The following is a 19485-nucleotide window of genomic DNA, read 5'->3' as shown; positions in this document are numbered from 1 at the left end:
ATGCCTCGTGGCATTCTAACATAGCCCATCCATTACGAGTTCTAATATGGCTTCAGGGAGGACAGAATAAAAACATTTTGGTACAGACTTCCAAAGGTTTTTCTTAGTTTTCCATTTCAAGATCCCCCCCCACCCCCTTAAAAAAAAATAAGAATCCAGCCTTTTCTGTTTTGAATAGATAACTGGAAGATTTTATGATTATGAATGAGTGGAAATTACAAAATCCCCAACAACAATAACATAGTGCTAACATTCTAGATCATATTGCAAGATAGACCCTACCCAGAGCATCCAGAAATACTTTAGAAAAGTATGCCCAAACTAGAGTTGTGGTAGTAGCTGTTTAGTAGTTTTATCAAGACTCAAATTTTATGCAGCCTCCGTTCCCAACCTCCATGCTGACTTTTGGGTGGGTTGGGTTGGCTGACAGGGATAGTAAAATCCACAGAGGATAAATAAAACTAAATATAATATTGCAGTGACCAAGGGGGGGAGATGGGAGAAAAACGAGACGTGAGTGAAGCTTTCATGTCTCCCAAGGATGTAGGTGCACATGCGAGGTCATGTATGAGTAAACCCAATGGGAATCTGAATCTTTGACTTCAAGCCGTTTTGTTCAGATCTATTTCTTTTGTGGGTTCTTCTTATGCATAAAACTAGTTTCATTCGATTTCTATGTATCTTCTATGATCCAGACATTGAGTCTCCCATATCAAAGATCCATGTGCATCAGCTAAGATAGCAAAGAGCCATTTGGTCTTGACATCTAAAGTTAATGTCAGTTATTTTTGAAATGTTTTCTTGTCTTTATAAATTATAACCCATTTATAAGCTGAACTTTAAAATTTCTTTAATGAAGTAGAGACCCTGTTGTTTCCTTTCTTGGTATTCTACAATGTGCACCTGGGTGGCTGTTCTTGGGCATGTTGTGGCTATTGGTCAGCTCATCATGTATGAACTATGAAGGTTGAGTAGGATTTAAGTATCTAGTTTAGCATCTGAGAATTGGTTTTCTATGGCTATACTACCCTGCATAATGAGTTGTGTTGGTTACACTGGCCTACTTTGGTCCTGATCCACTCTTTGTTTCATCTACATAACCCATCTAGCCTCTCAACTTGTCATTGGTTGAAAAATTTTCATCTGTTTTAGTTTTATCCTCTAAAAGCTTAAGCATTACGGTATTCTTACATGGCATTTTTGTATCCCTTCTGCTTGTCTTCACTTCCAAATCTTGAATTCTGTTATATGGTTAACCTTATCCTTTCCTTGTTTTTTCTTAATATCTTAAAAATTGCTAAATTCTTTTTAATTATATGAGTTGTTTCCAGGCATTGGAGAGTGTTGAAGAAGCTTTAAAAAGATTAGAAGAATTGCTTCAGGAGTTACATTTATCGAGCTCTGATTCTGGAAAGGAGCATCTACAAGCTGCTTGTTCTGACCTTGAGAGGATAAGGAAACTTAAGAAAGAGGCTGAATTTCTTGAGGCATCTTTCAGAGCAAAGGCTGCATCCCTTCAACAGGTATTTCCCTCCTTGTGGCTCTCAATTCTATGCTTCTAAAATATGTGGTAGATTGTTTTAATTGCAAGAACAGGATTCCTAATTCCTAACAATGCTAACCATATATTTTGAGAACAATGAAAATAATTGGATTTTAGTAGTTATTCTTTTGAAGAGGGCATTTCTTTCTTCATTGAGTCACTGTTTAGACTGGGGTATAAGGCCAAGAGTTACTCAAAAAAATGTTTGCTTCCTCTGATCCATGGAGTTTATTCTGTATCAAATATGAGATGAGAAAGTGTAAGGTAGAATAAAAAAATCAATCATATCAGATATTTATGAAAGATTGACAAACACAATCATGGCTTGAAAATCAAGTAGAGGAAAATCTGTATTATATTGAATGTAGAATTAATGAATGCCCCAATTGGGCCTATGTGCATATTTATCATAAATTGTGGGAGAATTAATTTAGAGTTGTCTAAATCTAAATTGGTGGAAAAATTATTGGTATGGAGGAGCTAAACTGACTTCTGGTTGACTTGCTGTCGGGCTTGGTTGGTGGATTTGTTGACCATTTCAATGGTCAAATGACTATTTTGAGCTAAAACTTTTGAGAGACCCTAATTAAACATCCATACACACAGTGGAACCTTTAGATTGTTGAAAAACATACTCAAATTGTTACTTTGGTTTCGTACCCTAAGTTGGTAGAGTACATCGTAATTTGTACATTGCCTGTATATTTCTTAAAGATAGCCCATGTTACACAGGATTTAGTACTATAACATACTAAATATAAAGAAACTAATTAAAGTATGCAATTGCAAGTGACAAATGGAGAAAAATCATTTAATATTATTTAATTTCAGAATCTTTCATCAAAGGTGCAGGTGTACAGTCACCGACATTGACTTCACAAATCACATGTTCACAGTTCACATGAAAACCCAAAGGTGCAAATGAGCAAATGAGCAAAAGTTCCCTGCCCTGCCTCCTAGTCTCCCATTCTGTCAATATGAAAAAGGGTTCTAGGTGGGCTTGATTGATGAGAAAGATTGGTGATACCAGCTAAACCGTTCCTCCTACTCAATCACAAAAGATGATCATGTCATGGTATGTTGGAAGAAAAGCTCAAAAGTCTAACACATACCTGATAGGTTACTCTAGGTACCCCAATCTTGGATATAGATCATCGGATCGGGAAGATGATGCGAACATGCCTCCATTGTAAACCTGGTCAGTGTACAAAACTGATAGAGTTGCTGTTGGGGGTTTGATGCAAATACAACTGCACTTGACTGGTTGGACCAGCATGACCGGCTTTGAAAGCTAAGACTCAAGAAGAACCGGCTTAGCCCAGGGTTATGGTCCAACAATGGTTGGAAGTAGTATTTTATTATTTTAAGTCTTTATTTCCAAGTAGTACCATACATAGGAGTTAGAAGTCAGTCAGGATTTCATTCCTTTTGAGTTAGTTTCCTTTTATGGTTTGTTCTGTAGTTAAAAATAGTTTCTATTTCAGTTTTATGTCTTTATTTTCCTTGTATATTGGCTGTAATCTATGAACAATGGTAGAGTGATTTGATTTTGAATGAGAATAGGTCTGATTTATTTTCCCTTTTCCCTTCCCCCTACTACTCTGATCTTCCCTTTCTTCTCTAAGGGCCCTCTATCAAGGTCTAGGAAGGAGAAGATGCTATCTACGAAAGATGCCACACCTTGTGACTGATCATCACACGTAGTTTGGAATGAAGATGATGAAGAGCCATGTTGATCAAATCCATCATACCCTTGAAAGTTTTGGTTAAAATTACGAGTGCCAAGGCGACAAGGTGGTGGAGGGGTGCCTAAGAGCTTAGGTGACAAAGGCGCACAACTGTTATTTTTATTTTTTCTCTTTTTTAACATTATTTTGTATGCTACATATACCTTATATCATCAAAAATCAACAATAAACCACATCAAGTCATAAAAAATCAACATATAGAGAAATGTTCCTGTTCTCTAATAAGTTTGACTAGTCAAATGATTTTAATTTTGCATTAGACTTTCGTATTAGGTAGAGCACAAAACCAACTTCCAACAAATCCAAGATTTCATAAAATTCGCTTAATATTGAAGGAGTTATGTTCCGGTCAAAACTTATTTGATGTGTATGAATATTGTTTAAATCGTCCTGATGGAGATAAATTTTTAGACATCAAAACTAAAGATTATTTTTACCGTTCTTTTTATTTTTAGTGATGTTCTATCAAGATAAGATTTATCAATTTTTTAGATTTGAGAAAAACTCCAACATTTAAAAGTTGAAAATTGCCCCTACAACAAAATTGTTTTTGGTTTTTTCATGAATTGGGGTGTTGACCTTTTCCTTTTGGAATTTGAATTTCTAACTATTTTTATTAGATTCATTTGGAGGGTGTTTGAATCTATATGAATAATATCTCAAGTAAATACATGGTATTTGGCATAAATAAGTGCCAAGCCTGGTTTGATACCATTTCAAACCCAAGCTTCAAATTAACCAGTGCCTTGCACTAAGGCAACATCTGCCTAGACCCCCTAAAAACCAAGGCAGCACCTTGACAACTATGGTCGGAATCATGGATACCGGCTGAGTCCTGGTCTGTTTCCTGCCAACCAGGGTAGATACCAAATTATTTTGGTTGGTTGACCGAAACAGTTAACTTCTTGAACCATGCTGTAACCTGGTACATGTCCTCCTTGGTTCCAGGAGGGATGGGCTGGAGTCGGTCCTAAGCTTTGGCATTTTCTCTTGCACAAAGTGGCCGGTCCTCAGGCTTGAACTCATGTTTTCACATACAACACTAGTTTTCTTACCACCACAACATGGGACAACGACCCCTATACTATACCCTAATATTATGTTCTAATAAATATATCGTATTGGGAGAATTAAATATAACCATGTGAAAGGAAGAGGAAATGAGATATTACCTTCCTAGCTTTACATGGCTCTTCACCAGCTCAGGCTGTGGTGTAATTCCAGAGTTGCCTCTACATGGAAACCTCTCTATCTAGTTTGTGGGAGCTCTTCCCCATTTTTTCATGTTCTCATTTAAGCTATAGGGTGGAGTATTTAAAGCTCAATGTGATGATGCAACTTCTAATTGGACTCTACTTAAGAAAAAATTGTAGGAAAGTAACATATAGGACCACTAGCAATACTCCAAGAAAGTAATAATAGGGAGAATGACAAGGATCCACTTGATTGGAAAACTATATCCGAGACGGGATTAATATATTAGTGACTTCCCCTCTCTCTCTATATTTTTGTGTTGCAAAAATGCCGTTTATTTTCTTTCTTCCTTGGCTCCTTTGCAATTGACAATTCAGCAGTGTATTACTGGGGGGAACACAATTATGCAATGGATTCCTAATGGTTTTCAGTGATGAACAAACAAGCAGGAAAGTTGATTCAAGTTCCTTTTTCTTTGTTTTTCCGAGTGAGGTAGATTCCAGATCTGAGGTTTGAGTTTAAATCTGAATCCTCTCTTCAAGCTTCAGGACATGATGGGCTTTTTGAAATAAAAAATTTATGAATTTCTCTGTTTTCTTGGTTTGCATTTTGCAAAGTATTTATCTTCAACCTTTGTGGCTGCCACTATAAAGAAATACAGCACGGACATGGCTGATTGTCTAATTGAAAATGTCAAGAAGCTCTGCAAGGACTTGTTTAATGTATGGGCCACCTTTTTACATCATGATTGGGGCTTTGAGAGAGAGGTTTCTGCTTTTTGCAAGAGACTGAGAAGAGAGATACGGAGGGAGGGAGTGCGATATGATAATGATGATAGATTTCTTACTATTAAAAAATGTCCGCAAAACCAATGCAGTTGGTGGAAAAGAAACACTAATAGGCAAGTCTCAAATCATAGATGTCAAGGCGTCACCTTCGCGACATGGTGTCCAGACATGTCGAAGGTGAGCTGTCACCATCTGTGTCTAGGAATCCAGGCCAGTTTTAGTTCAAAAGTGGGGAAAATAAGGGAAGGGAAGGGAAGGGAAGGGAAGGGATGGGAAGGAAGGGGAGGGGAGGGTGGGAGGAGGCAAAAGGGTAAGAAAAAAGAGGGGGGTGGGGGTGTGGAAGAAAAGAAAAAACATGCTTGCAAGTGAAATCAGCCCAAAAAAGTTGAACATTTTTTCTCAAATATGGCACTTGCCTTGGGGACATTGGCCTTTCTTACTCCATAGGCATGGCCACATCATGCAAAGGTTAGAATTTCTTCGTCATCTCTCCGCATGGCACATTTAGATTAGCCTCTTAGCCAAGCTTTGTGGGGGTAGGCCACCCAGCCAACCTTTTACCATAAATTTATTTTTAATACATTTTGTACATTCCATTGATTATGCACCATTTAACATCTTATTTCAAATTGGTCTCGATCTGACTGGTGGTGGTGCTTTGTGCTGATCAACCAGGGAGAGGATGTTGAATGTCATTCAGAGCCATCAACTAGTAATAAGGGACGATATCCAAAGAGAAAAATCGGAAAGAGTGTTAACAATACATGGGACAACCGAGAATACTCTGCTGATAGGTTTGAGTGCCTTCTGACATCTTTAAAGCTTTTCTTTCACATTCATGTCTATGAGGTTCTTAACTTTGGTTCTCATGGAAGTATGCAAAAATTGGAAAATCTTGGATGTAATTTTAGTGAAACAATAAAATAAGACCCCGTAGACTCCTAGGACTGATTGCATGAGCAAAACAGCCATCTATAGTTGTTTTAGAAGACTTTCTCCAATTGCTGTAGCTATCATGCATGGTTGAATCCCTAAATTAATTTTTTCTCAAGGATAGGACAGAAATAAGAACAACAAAGCAAATGATAAAAAATCCAACCAAGGAAATATAAAAAGCAAAACCATAAATTCACCACTTACAAATTGGTTATAAAATTTTCATAACAGAAACATTAGAAACAATAAGTGGTGCTTAAGCTTAAAGAATTTTGGGCTGTGAATCCCTTCCAACTTTCTCCTATATAGTTTATGGGAAATGGTTCTCTGAGCCGCTAATGCAGGGTACACCAGCACCTTTATGTCTATTTCTCTCCTCCTCACATGAAATTACCTCTCTGCCCTTTAATACATGATACCATTTTGTCATGCCTCATTGGTGCACTCCCCTATCCCACCCCCTCTCCCATAGTTTATATTAATGGAATAAATCTTAAAACATTTTGGTGAGGAATATTCCAATCCTACTACGTGCGGAGTATGATGAATGCCTCTTTTAAAATATTGAGACAGAATCTTGTAGATTTGGCTGTGTGTGGTGAGGGATGACTAGATTTATAGTAACAGTTCTATTATATTTGGGTAAAATTTAAGAAATTCTTTTTCTGGAAGGAAAAGATATTTCAGACTACAGTAGCTAGTCTTGAAAATAGAGTTTTTTTTTTTTGTTTTTTTTCCAATTTTTCCTGACCAAAGATGTGATCAAAGGTCAATCCCCCCCCCCCCCCCTTTTGTTGCTGAAACTCCAGATTAAGGGTTTATGTATATATTCATTTCAGATTGGAGCACAAAATACCAAGTTTTTAAAACTTTTTTGAACACAAGCTTTTGGTTCACAGATCTTTAATGATGTAAGGCTAGGTAGGAACTACCCAACCCCAGTTAGGATCCCAAAAGTTCAAATCTGAAATCAGACTTAGAACCCAAGTTCAAATCTGGGCTGGAATAGGAGAAGCCTGCAGGCTGCTCAGTAGGGGCTCAACTTCTGGTCGAATGTTCCTCTTGTGGTGCTGGCCAAACCCTTAAAAGCTGGGTATGATTGATGGAAGGTTGAGAAAGGGGGAAGAGAAGGTTAGGTTTTTGGCATCTCACCCCTCAAGTTTAGGCATCTCACCTAGGGCCTTTCACCCAACTGTATTCCACAGAAAAACAGCATGAGCCATCTGAAAATAAACTTCATTAACTTGTTCTAATCAAGTACAATGGTCTCTCTTAAATAGGCTAGGCACAGCCTTTCAAATTAGAAACAAACTAACATAAAATAGAATTAGTTACTTTTAGTAAATAACTACTGACTTGTACCCTAAGAAACTAACATGAGACAATAGGGAAACATTTTAGAAGATTGGAGCAGCACCCAACTTGGTGTTTGACTGGTCAAACACACAAAAGACAAAAGGCAGCGGATGTGGAGATCACAGGCACCAGGCATCAAATAGCAACTTCTGGACTGCTTGCAACAGTCTGGATCAATGGCACCTCAAAGGATCTTTTAGAATCCCAAAATATGAACTAAAATACTGCAATAATGTATAGCTGCTGTGTTGGTTCAATGGCTGCAAAGGTGGACCAGCTTAAGACCAAACTGGGGGCCAGCAAGGCTGGGTCGATGGGGAACCAGGTCCAGACTTGGGACAGAACTGAACCATGGTTTGTCAGTTCGAGTCCTCCTTGTGGCAGCCCTATCTACATCATTGAAGGTTGATGGAACCAATGTAAAGTATTATGTTGTCAATAATTGCAATTTTATTCTTGTAGTGATGCAAGAACCTGTAACCAATATCTACAAGTGGAAATGAGAAGGAGAAGAGAGAGAGAGAGAGAGAGAGAGAGAGAGAGAGAGAGAGAGAGAGAGAGAGAGAGAGAGAGGATTCAGAATACTGCTTATAGTGGCCTAGGCACACTACTTATACCTATAATAAATTAAGAATCATTTCTAAGGGTCAAATTACAAAGTTAAAGTAATTAAAACTAAGCCCATATAATAACATTGATTTAACATGAACTCCCCTCCCCTGTTTACCATTATAGCCTCATGTCTTAGCAGTCAGAGCACGTGTTCATTAAGGCTTAGCGCATAATGGGAGAAAAATAATTTCTGGCCATAATAGAAAAATAGGTCTTGACTTCGTTTAGATTTTATATTCTACTGATTTCTTTTAAAATATAATTAGTGTCCATAAATGATACCAAACACACAAAAAAAAATGTTTGTGCCAGAAAAGCAAAAATAAAATGATACCAAAGCAATCCTATGTCTCAAATTACGAATAAATACAAACTAAAATAATTACAACTAAGCCCATATAATAACAATGACTTAGCATAAACTCCCCCTCACCGTACACTGTTTAACAATGACATGTAATAGCAATGACTTAACATAAACTCCCCTCACGGTACACTGTTTAACAATGACATACTTCAATATCTTGCCCATAATTATATACTTATCTTTATTACGTGTAAACATGACTTTCATGGCTCTCAAACTGACAATATGTGTCATGACTTTATTTTTTAAACAGTGATCTGATTTTCTCAGGGGTTAATTCTGCTGTTTTAGGATTTTTGTTCTTATTTACAGAGATTTCTTTTTCTTTGGTTTTGTGTGTTCAGGGTGGTTAACAAGCCTCATGGTATGTGGAGCTTTTTGGTACGTCGTTCCACCAAGAAAATAGAACCTGAATCATCACCTTTAAATCAGGGTGTATGCCTCTATCTTTACTACATTATTATTGAATTTCATTACAGGATTGCATGTTCCCTTTTAATTGATTTTGTTATTATATTCATTGTTTTGTTGTAATTGCACAAATCTGTGGCCATCTGGGTTTTGAATCGTATTTTTTCCTTCATATGGTTTGGATTTTTTACATTCACTTTCAAGGTCTGGGTATTGCCAAAGGGAAACATGTTAATTGGGTTCCTCCATGTCCAACAACTTTGCAGATATCATTTTGTCGAACAAATGATGAAGGTGCACATCTAGGAGATCCCTTGAGCCAAAATCCTACTCATATGAGTGATCCTCTCCATCTGATAAATCTTATTGTTCTGGTTGTTTAGGAAAGATTAAATGGATGAAGGCGGCTATTTGATTCGTTATATTTCAGAAAAAGGAAAGAGGAAAAGTAAAGAAAAAGAGGATTATGTTATTTGACCTTTTTTTATTTATCTTAGTACTAGGTATGGCCCATAAAATTTTTTATTTATCTTAGTACTAGGTATGGCTCATAAAATGGTGGAAACAATTCCTCTACCTGCACATTACCTTACATGTACATGCAAGCTTAGATGAAGGCTGGTTTTGGAAATGCCTTGATTATTATATTTTAGTTGTAATTTAATTTCGGTGGCCATTTTGCTTTGGTGACAAAATAGGATATTTCAGTTCAACTTTTCTTTTGAGTCCATTGAATTATTTCGGTTGAAATGGGCCTTCTGATACCTGTTTAAAAAATATACCCGAAAAAATCTTTGTATTAAGGGGAGTAGGGGACTCCAGCACAAGAACATTCCTACAACATACTTAGGCTTCGATCTCCATGTAAACTTCATCTCTTAAAACACAAATCCTGGGGAAGACTTTGACTTTTCCTAGAAAACCCTTGGAAAATTTTATTGTATGCATGAATGACCATCTAGGACTGATTATTTGCAGAAGAAAATCAGAAAGAATAATTCATAGGCAGGGAGTAGAGAGACTGGGTTGGAGTTTGGGGAAATTCTTTGCCTATTCCACTATAGAGTTTGGGGCCCTTCATGTAATATGTTGTGTGGTCCTTTGTCATTTGCTCCATGTGTTTCATGCACATGAAACACTGGGTAAGATTATAATACATCCAAACAGAACTGCGATTTATCTTGATGACTCCTTATTGCATTTCTAAGAGGCTGAGGGAGGATATGCCATTTATAATTGCATGTTATGATGACTCATAATTGGAACACCTAAGTTTCCAGTAACTGAGACCTGCATACGTTAGTATTTCGTTACACATCGTATAGCTTTTAGTTTTTCAAGTAATTAATATATGTTAATTTTTATTTAAAAATAAATAAAAACAACAAAATAAAAATATTGAAAATATGTTTAGCTTTGAATTATATACATGCCTATGATAGAATGTTATATTATTTTTTCTTCTGAAGAAGAAAATAAAGGTCTAAATTACCATTAATTACAACATAACAAAATATGTTTGGAATTTTCCAGTTAACTTTTTTGTTTTGTTGTTATTTTATATCTAGTTTTTTCTTTGCACAAGTGACAGACATGGGGAAGGAGGATCCATCTCACCCAACTCCTTTGAGACATATTGTGGTCATGACTTTTTGTGCACAATCCACCACCCAAAGCTTTGCATTTTGGTAGAGCTTGCGCTTTCATGAAGAGCCTAATATGGGAAAGGATGTGGGTATTTTCATTGTTAGGGATGGCCAATTTAAATAGAACCAGAAATAAGGCTCTGTGATTGAAATTTTTGTTGGCATTTAAGGTCTATACCATTGTATTCGGGCAGTGCGATAAGGAGTCATCATGGAGGCTTCTATGAGACTTCCTATTGATGCAGTACCAAGGGTTTACACAAGGAGAACCAAGACCAAGGTCAACCCAAGTGGCTGACTGGGTCGACCCAGATCTGGTCCAAGTCAGCCCACGATTTGGGCCGCTGATGGGGTTACTAATTAGTCATTTAGTTAGTAATTTAGTTTCTACTTTGAAGTCTTAAATTAGTTTCTAATTTTCAGTCATAAGTTAGTTTCTATTTTCAGTTTAGCAACTAAAGGACTTTCTATTTTGTAAGTTTCTATTTTCAGTTTTAGTAACTAGCTGAGTTTCTAATTTTTAGTTTCCTATTTCAGTTTTTGGAAACTAAAGTTAGTTTCTATTTTATGTAACTCCTATCACTATTATAAATAAAGATGATGGCGCTTTTAATGAGCCACGATTTTGACAAAATACATGGCTGCTACTGCTACTTTCTCTGCAAGAGAACTTCTGTGTGTCTGATCACAGTGATGGGTTGGTGTTCGATCCAACAACTCTTTGCGGCGTGAAGTCCAAGAGGTCTCTTCAACTATTCTATCAATTTTCCTCAATTTCTCTAAAGTATTCAAGGTGATTTAAAGGGTATACTACTGCTACACAGATCAGGTATTTACCTTTCAATGTCTGCCCAGAAATCCTTCTAAAAGTCTCAATTGGTTACTTGATCTCTGTACTACCTGCAGCCTTCAGATTAGGCTGAAACTTTGATCGAGTCTTCCTTCCTATTAGTGTGAAACTCGATCCAAACCTGGGCTAGATCTGAGCTGTCAATTGCAAGTTATCAAAAATCACCTTATTTTTGTCCTGTAGTGATTTTACTAGGACAAAATCTGGTTCGATTGTTGGACAGTCTTATTCTGTTTTCTGTTATGTCTAATATTGATTTGGGTCTTTTATCATCCTAATACTACTGCTGATTTATTCCTATTTGGTCACTGCTGATCTATTCTAAGTATTATTGGATATTTTGACCTAATCGGTTCTGTTTTCTGAGATCGATGGAGACATCTGACTGTACCTGAATTTTGTGGATGTTTGTTCACAATTGATGATCTGTTGTGACCTTATTCCTATATCTGATTTAGTCCTTTAATCTGGGCTATATTCTGATCTCATAAATTCCAGTTTCTGGATTCGAAATTCTGATTTTCAAAAATCTGTTTCTTCCTTAATTCTGATCTATTATATTGCTGCCTTACTTTGGCTATTCTTGGTTGTTCTTAGTTTAAAAGTTCCTGCAGTCTTGGGTCTGGTTTGGTTTTCCAAGTCCATTCCTACATTACCTATTTTTTGAAGTTCCGAGTCTCTAAAACTACTAATTATGGAAGTTTCCAACTGATGCCTACAAGAGACGTATCTCCACAGTGATGCACTGGATAAAGAGACTTTTCTGCATGATGATGTGCAGGATAATTCTTGGAACTCTTAATCATTGAGTCTCTGGAATCCATCAATGCCTTCTCTTCCACTAAATGTCCACTTAGACAGGAGACAAATCTCCACAATGATGCACGGGATAAAGAGACTTTTCTCCATGATGTGCAGGATAATTCTTGGAACTCTAAATCATTGAGTCTCTGGAATCCATTAATGCCTTCTCTTCCACTAAGTGTCCACTCAGAACTCTACTCCTTCCTTGTTATATATCATATCTAACCCAAAGAAACATTGAAGGAGAATGTGTCTAATGCTCGTCCAAGGACTATAGAGGGTGATTAATGCAGAAGTAGGTTACAAGTAAACTACCCCAGCAGTTTATAACCAACCCTAAACAAACAACTTAAGAGCCAAAAGTTACTTGAGACTAATCAGCAATGGACTAAGAAACAAGAGAAATAACCAGAGCTGTTCCCACAAGATAAAAGACAAGCTAACAGAGAGGAAAACCAGAAAAAAACCCAATCGGCTTGGAGAGAGAGAGGTATGGAGCTGCAAATCTGGTCGATTGTAAAGCTCAGGGAGGATACGAAAACCCCAAAATATGAAGAGCTTCTGATGGCTGGTTGTGGAGTTATGTACTTTCTTGATTTTCAGACCTAGGAGAGAGAACTGAGAGAAACTTCAAGAACAGTGGTTGGATGCTTCCAACAGTGCTTAGGTAAGGATCGATTGATCCTTAGAGGGCCTAGAACACCTCTGTTTAATGCCTGGCTGAACAGAGAACCAATGGGGGAGGAAGAGGAGATCGATCTCTCTCCTAATTCCTCTAGGAGTGCTGGTCAATTCTGACTTTAGGGATCTTGAACAGGTCGGAACTTTATCAACAACAGTAAACAATGGCAGCAGGTAATAACAGCAGTAGAAATCTGAGAATAAAAGAGAAAGAGCGAGGAGATTGTGAGTGGAAGTTGGCTATCTCGGCCCGGGCTTCTCACCCATAGCTATCCTGGTTGTTCTAAGCAATTGATTGCAAATTCTTTATTCAAATCTGAGAAATAAGAGTGCAGATTAGCAGTCATACCATAACTAGGGTTAGACATTACATAATAGGAGCTAGACTCCAAGTAGGATTGGACATTACATAATAGGAGCTAGACTCCAAATAGGACTAGACTAGAACTCCAACATGGAGTCATTAACTAAGAGCCTTTAATGGGCGGAGTACAATCGATGGGCACAATGGGCCTTATTAAATTAAATAAGAACTTAAGTGAAAGTCGATGGGCCCAGTGGGGCCTTATAAATTAACTATGACCCACACTAAAGTGGGGGGCGATTGGGGCTTCTTGGACTGGGCTTTCCTCCTGTGATAGCCCAGTCCAAAGTATGGATCTACATCAGTGATGAATCTGCTGGCTGAGTCCCAGCCTTCTCTTTCGAAATTTCTCTGGCTTGCTTGTGTTCTTTCTCTGCCCAATAAAGTTAAACTTTCTGAGAGCTGCTGTTATTCTTTGGGAGGTCCTTCTTGATAAAATAGAGTAGGGTTGGGGCCAAATTAGTACTCTCATGACTTCAGGGCTAGTAGTCTGATATTTAGAGTCAGATCTGTGATCGGGTCACGGAAAAGGAAGGTTTTAAGCACCTCCTCTACTCGTAGGAAACAGGTGTTGTATGCTCTGTTTATATTTAAATATGAAGCGTGGTGGTAGTATAAGCTATATGTAATGTACAAATAAATAAATAGTTTTACTAAAATCAATCTGGAAGCAGAAGGTCACACTACAGACCATTAACAGAAGCTTTAATAATTTTTTAAAATAAACGAATAAAAATTATCCTGAAGAATTTGACAAAAAACAATATTTGAATATTCTTCATGGATTACTCCAAGAATATTTCTGGAAATAAAATAAAGGCCAAGGAACTGAAAGCATTATATAGAGAACAAAGCCCATGGTGAATGATATACACTAAGAAGCTTGCAAACCTTCTGTTAACCTTTTAGTGTAGCTTTTGAGAATTTATCATTTTGAATTAGAGGGGAACACTTTAGTTTTCATTTTCTTTGAAATGCTAAAAACAGAGAACCGTTTTATCTCCTGGCTTTTGCTCAACCTCTTTCTTGTTGGTTTCTTCACACACTCAAACCTGGATCTTTTATTTTTATCATTTTTTCTGGTTGTTTATTTTACAATACACAAAACTTGATAACCAGAAACTTTTATTTCTCTAGTAAATGGCTCTGTTTTGCTTGACCTTGACCTCTTTCACCGCTTTAGTGTATGAGGATGAGCTTCATTAGGCATTATTATTCCCCAGACAAGAGTAACAAGAAAATTATTTGATGACATGGCTTGAAACTTTGTTTTTATGGCTAGGGACTGACATGGCAGATTGGATATCAACATAGGATCACTTATCTGAAACTCCATGTTCATTTGCAAAAATTTCATTCTTGTGCATTTGTTTGTCTCCAATTGGCCATTATGACTTTTACCCAGCTTTTGTTAGATTAGATTGATCGTACATCTATATAGATTGGCTGCTAGTGTAGGTACTAAATCATCTATGAGTTGAGTTAGTTGACTAACTGGAGGGTTTTAATCAAATTTGGGCACGTCTTCTTATGATCAAATAAGTTATGCATGTCATACTTAAAATCTTAAGATATTGGAGAATGTGCTTGCAAAGTTTAGAAAACAATCTTGTTTTATGGTAGTTAATCTTAGTTGTCAAGGTAATGCCTAGGCTTCGAGGCACCTTGGATGCCTTGGTTGCCTGTTGGTGTCGCCTTGCATACGGGCCCCCTCGAATGCATTAGGCTTCAAAGGCACCATGACAACTATGATTCCAACAGTGTACTGTACATGAATACTGAATGCTTAGCATCTATCCTATGCTGTAGAAACTTGTAAACCTGTCAAGGGGAAATAAATTTTGAGTGAGTTCGCATTTTACAGGAAGTTGAACATGATGAGATGTCAACTACAGAAGATATGGGGGATTTGGACTCAGGTTCAAATGAGTTTCAACGATTTGAGCTATTAAGGCATGAGCTATTTGAACTTGAAAAACGAGTTCAGAAAAGTACTGATCAATCTGAGAATGAGGAGGTATATTCTGATTATCTTTTATTTGAAATTATGTTATAATTCAAATCTTGTGAATGAGATATGTTTGATATATACCTAATTCATGGACCTGTGAAGGGAACTTAAACTTTTTCCTGTAAGAAAGACTCGTGATTATAACCTCAGTGAAAACCCGAGAGAAGAGAATATAGGATGAAATAAGAAAGAAAAAACAAACTGCAGGGCAGACCAACTGACTAAAAATATCTCTGACTTGATCGGAAAAAGAACCCGTTCTTCCAACCCCTCTGTAAAACACACTTCATTCCACCATCACCAGAGAGAGGCCCCAGAAAAAATAGGGAAAACCTTTATTCTCTTCAAAATTCTCATAATTTCCCACCTGAAGACCTATCCTCATATAATTATGTGTATGTTGTAAGTACTGCGGAGCTAGTGGTGGCAACTGGTAGGGTAATGGCTTTACCCTTCCTTTTTAAGGGATATAAGGGCCTTTACCCAATACGATAGGGTAAAGATGTAAAATTTTTAATTACCCAGCAGGGCATTGAGGTGGGTAAAGTGTTGTGTATTGTACTTCAACCTGTAGCTATAATGGTATGATATTTGTGTGGGAAATGAATCACTGGCTATAGGCTTTGATACTTGATAAGATTGGTTATTGGGTTACCATTAAATATCTACTTGGCTAGTAGGTTGGGCTTCGCAATATGTTTTGTATGTATTTGACATTATATTGATATTCATGAAAAATTTTAATTGCGTCACTTAGACAGGTAAATGAGTAAACATGGAGGGTAAGACCCATTGCCCTTACTCCCCCCCCCCCCCTTTTTGTTTTGGGGGGGTGGAGTACTTCCTGCTTGTGCGCGAGGGCCAATGAGAGCGCACGAGGAAGCATCCACAGAAGAGTCATTTTCCCTTTCATGGGGGGCGGGGCAGTCATTTCACACCCCTCCCCCCAAATATTTTTGGGCGCAGGGGCCACTCTCCCACAGAATAATATTTTCCCATTGTTTTTTTTTTTGTTGGGTGAATAACAATTCATTTCATTATCAAAGGAAGAAGAGATACAGGGCCCCCAGGGGGATAATGTTATTCTGTGGGAGACTGAGGGCCCCAGGGGAAAATAGCAAAACCAAATATACAAAAATACCACACACCCCCTTGTTAGAACAAGAAGGGGAGACCCTTTATCTTTACCTTCCACATTTGGCTTATGGGTTTAGAGAATCCCACCCTTCCCTCCAAATGCATGGAGTCTGAGGCAGGTTACAGATGCCATTGCCAGTTCTATATTAAGCTGGATTCTTTAATGTTATTTTATGCAAGAAATTTTTACTTTTTGTGCTTTTTAGAATCCTTCGAGTTCTTGGCTTCTTTTCTTATCCAATCAGGAGATGCATGAGTTCACTGATCCAATTTTCTCTTTAATGTATTGTTATTTGTCATTGTCATTAATAATTGATATTAGTACTGATGATTATGATGATGATGAACCAGAAGTTAGAGAGAGGAAGTGATGGAGAGAAGAGGATTACGATGAGAATTGAAAGAGGGGAGAAAACTGGGCGATAGACTGTAGTGTTTTATTGTCGCATCCCCTGATTCGTTATAGTAAAAGTAAAACAGTGTTACAAACTGAATAGGAAACTTAGCTAGCTAAGCCTAAAGTATAAACACAATAGGAAACTTAGAAGAACCTAATCTGAACAACTTAACCAAGACTGTAGCCCCATAGGCCACAGTATGGAGGTTCATCAACAGCCATGGACCTCCAGCTGAGATACATATATTCTAACATTGATGATGATGACAATGATGACAACCAAGAATCCTGATCATTATGGAAATCTTTCACATGATAACCTGACAGCCTTAGTGAATCCCCAGAAATGTACAGAATTTCAACAGCCACTGATCCACCAAGTATACGTGTGCAAAATTCAGTCAAATATCCCACTAATTGACTGTAGGTATTCCTTTCAGGACTGTCTATAGCATATTGTACTTTAAAAATAATTAGACTGCCTATGTAAACCCACTGAAGAACCTTCGGTTAGGAGTGTAACCTTATTCGTCTTCCTTTCTCCAATTGCACCAGTTCCATTTTTTATCCTATATATTAGCATGCTCTATTTATTTTAAGTTGAGTTAATTGACTGATTGGGCCCATCACTGGCTGATAGATATTAAACGTGCAGTGGCTATTGATTTTCAAAATTACAAGTCATGATCATAGTTGTCAAGGCGTTGCCTAGATGATGAACTAGGCATCCAGGCAACCTATTTGGAGTCTAGGCGATTGTCGCCTTACTGCAAGGTGCAGTACTTATTTATGTCAATTTTCATTTAAGTAAATGTTATTTCATTTACTTAAGATATTATAAAGATGAAAATACCCTCTATTTGAATCCAATAAAAATAGCTTAAAAATCAAATTCTAAAAGTATAAAAAGTCAACACCCACCCCCCCCCCCCCCAAAAGAAAAAAATCCATGAATAAAACTGATTTCTTACTGTACAAGCTATTTTCAACTTTCAAATGCTGAGGTTTTTTCTGAATTCTAAAAATTTCATAAATCTTATCATGGTAAAACATTGCTAAAAACCCTTTTATTTTGATATCCATAAAATCATTTTCATTTAGGCAATTTTATCAGCATTTGAGTACTTTTAAATAATTTTGACCCATAACTTCATCATTAAAGCGCAAATGTAAGTAATCTTAGGCCCTCTTTGGTATCATTTTTATTTTTTTATTTTTGTTCACAAAAATGGTTTTGGTTGCATTTGGTATTGTTTATGGAGCTTGTTTCTATTTAAAAAAATTGATAAAACACAAAAACCAAAAAGAGATCAAGAATCATTTGTGTGTTTTGGCCAAAATTGTTTTTAGTTATTTTTACGCTGGACTTTAATGAGCATGTGCTTAAAGTCCCAATATGGAGGGATAAAGTAGTCATTTGTTTTGCAATTAGAAATTCAAGCCCCTTGCCCTTCATTAATGATTTTTGTTAAATAGGTAAAAATCAAAAAGAAAAATGATACCAATGAGGGCCTTAGACTTGTTGGGAAGCTATTTCTGTGCTCTACCTAATACAAAATGCATATAAAAATAAAATATTTGACCAGTCAAACTTATTATAGAACAATAACATTTCTCTAAATGTTGATTATTTATGACTTAACGTTGATTTTTTTATGATTTGATATGGCTTGATGTTGCTTTTTGATGATAAATAATGTTAGAAAAGAGGGAAAATAAAAAATAACACTTGGTGGCCTTAGGCATCTTGTTCGCCTTAAAGCGGGTGACGTGCCGTTTAAATGCTTAGGCAGCCTCCAATGCCTCGGCGCCGTGATAACTATGGTGATGATTGTGTACTGCAATTTGATTTTTGAGGAAAAGAATTTCTATTAATTGTCTAGTCCATGTATGTGAGTCCATCTTGATGTACATAATGCTTGTGGCTCACTATTTTTGTTTCTGTTTACCGTTTTTAATGAAATATTTATGTCTGCTCTCAGGAAATTAAGATTGTTGATGACAATGCCAGTTATGATGCTGAAAGTAGAGACGCACAATTATTTCGGGTACAAAAGAAAGAAAGTATCATTGGAAAATCAATTGTCAAGCTAAAAGAAGCTAGCACGGTATGAATATTGCGACTTTGACCAATTAAGGGTTGCCTGTAGTATATGCAGCAACCACGGTCTATAAAACATGCAGGTTTTTTTTTTTTGCTAAGATAGGGAATGCGACCTATAAGTTGATGTCTCCATGGTCAAACTAGGAGATCTACATTTTCGAAGTTCAGTCTGATGGATGAACTATCCAATCTGAAAGTCGGACCCTTATTCTGCTGAACGTAGACTGGGATTGTTACGATCATCTGTCTGAGTTCATTTTTGGGGCCAGAGATGCCCTTGGTGGACCTTCACAAAGATTGTTCTTGCGAAATTAGGGCTGTGAAACTGATTGGGTTCTAGTCAAACCTATCTAAATCTGATCCATATTTAATTAAACAATTCACTGTTTGAGTGGTTATATAGGAGGTCTCATTCGTATGTGGATTTGAATTTGAATGTCACAAGATTTTGAAAAATCTGATTCAAGATTGATTATATTCTATTAAAATAAGATATATAATTTTTGTACTATGTATGCAGTTTTTCAGCCCCCCCC

The 19485-nt window shown here is 36.9% G+C and overlaps 1 protein-coding gene across 7 annotated transcripts in view; it reads left to right on the top strand.

Moving 5' to 3' along the window:
• LOC122087374 overlaps nucleotides 1-19485 on the top strand; it is a 35726-nt gene that overhangs the window by 10467 nt on the left and 5774 nt on the right. For 2 of the 7 annotated variants that reach the window (XM_042656471.1, XM_042656474.1), the window contains 5 exons: nucleotides 1332-1523; nucleotides 5949-6067; nucleotides 8889-8979; nucleotides 15165-15317; nucleotides 18828-18953. In XM_042656471.1, coding sequence (XP_042512405.1) covers nucleotides 1332-1523; nucleotides 5949-6067; nucleotides 8889-8979; nucleotides 15165-15317; nucleotides 18828-18953 — 681 coding nt within the window. Of the gene's footprint in view, nucleotides 1-1331; nucleotides 1524-2389; nucleotides 3122-3168; nucleotides 3365-5948; nucleotides 6068-8888; nucleotides 8980-15164; nucleotides 15318-18827; nucleotides 18954-19485 lie in introns of those variants that run through there. The other 5 variants (XM_042656472.1, XM_042656473.1, XR_006142740.1 and 2 more) reach the window with 5 other exon arrangements.

The sequence above is a fragment of the Macadamia integrifolia genome, chromosome 8 (genome assembly GCF_013358625.1).
Source record: "Macadamia integrifolia cultivar HAES 741 chromosome 8, SCU_Mint_v3, whole genome shotgun sequence".
In the NCBI taxonomy this organism is placed as follows: domain Eukaryota; kingdom Viridiplantae; phylum Streptophyta; class Magnoliopsida; order Proteales; family Proteaceae; genus Macadamia; species Macadamia integrifolia.
The sequence above is the reverse complement of the archived record's forward strand: the minus strand, read 5'-3'. Positions and strand labels throughout refer to the sequence as shown.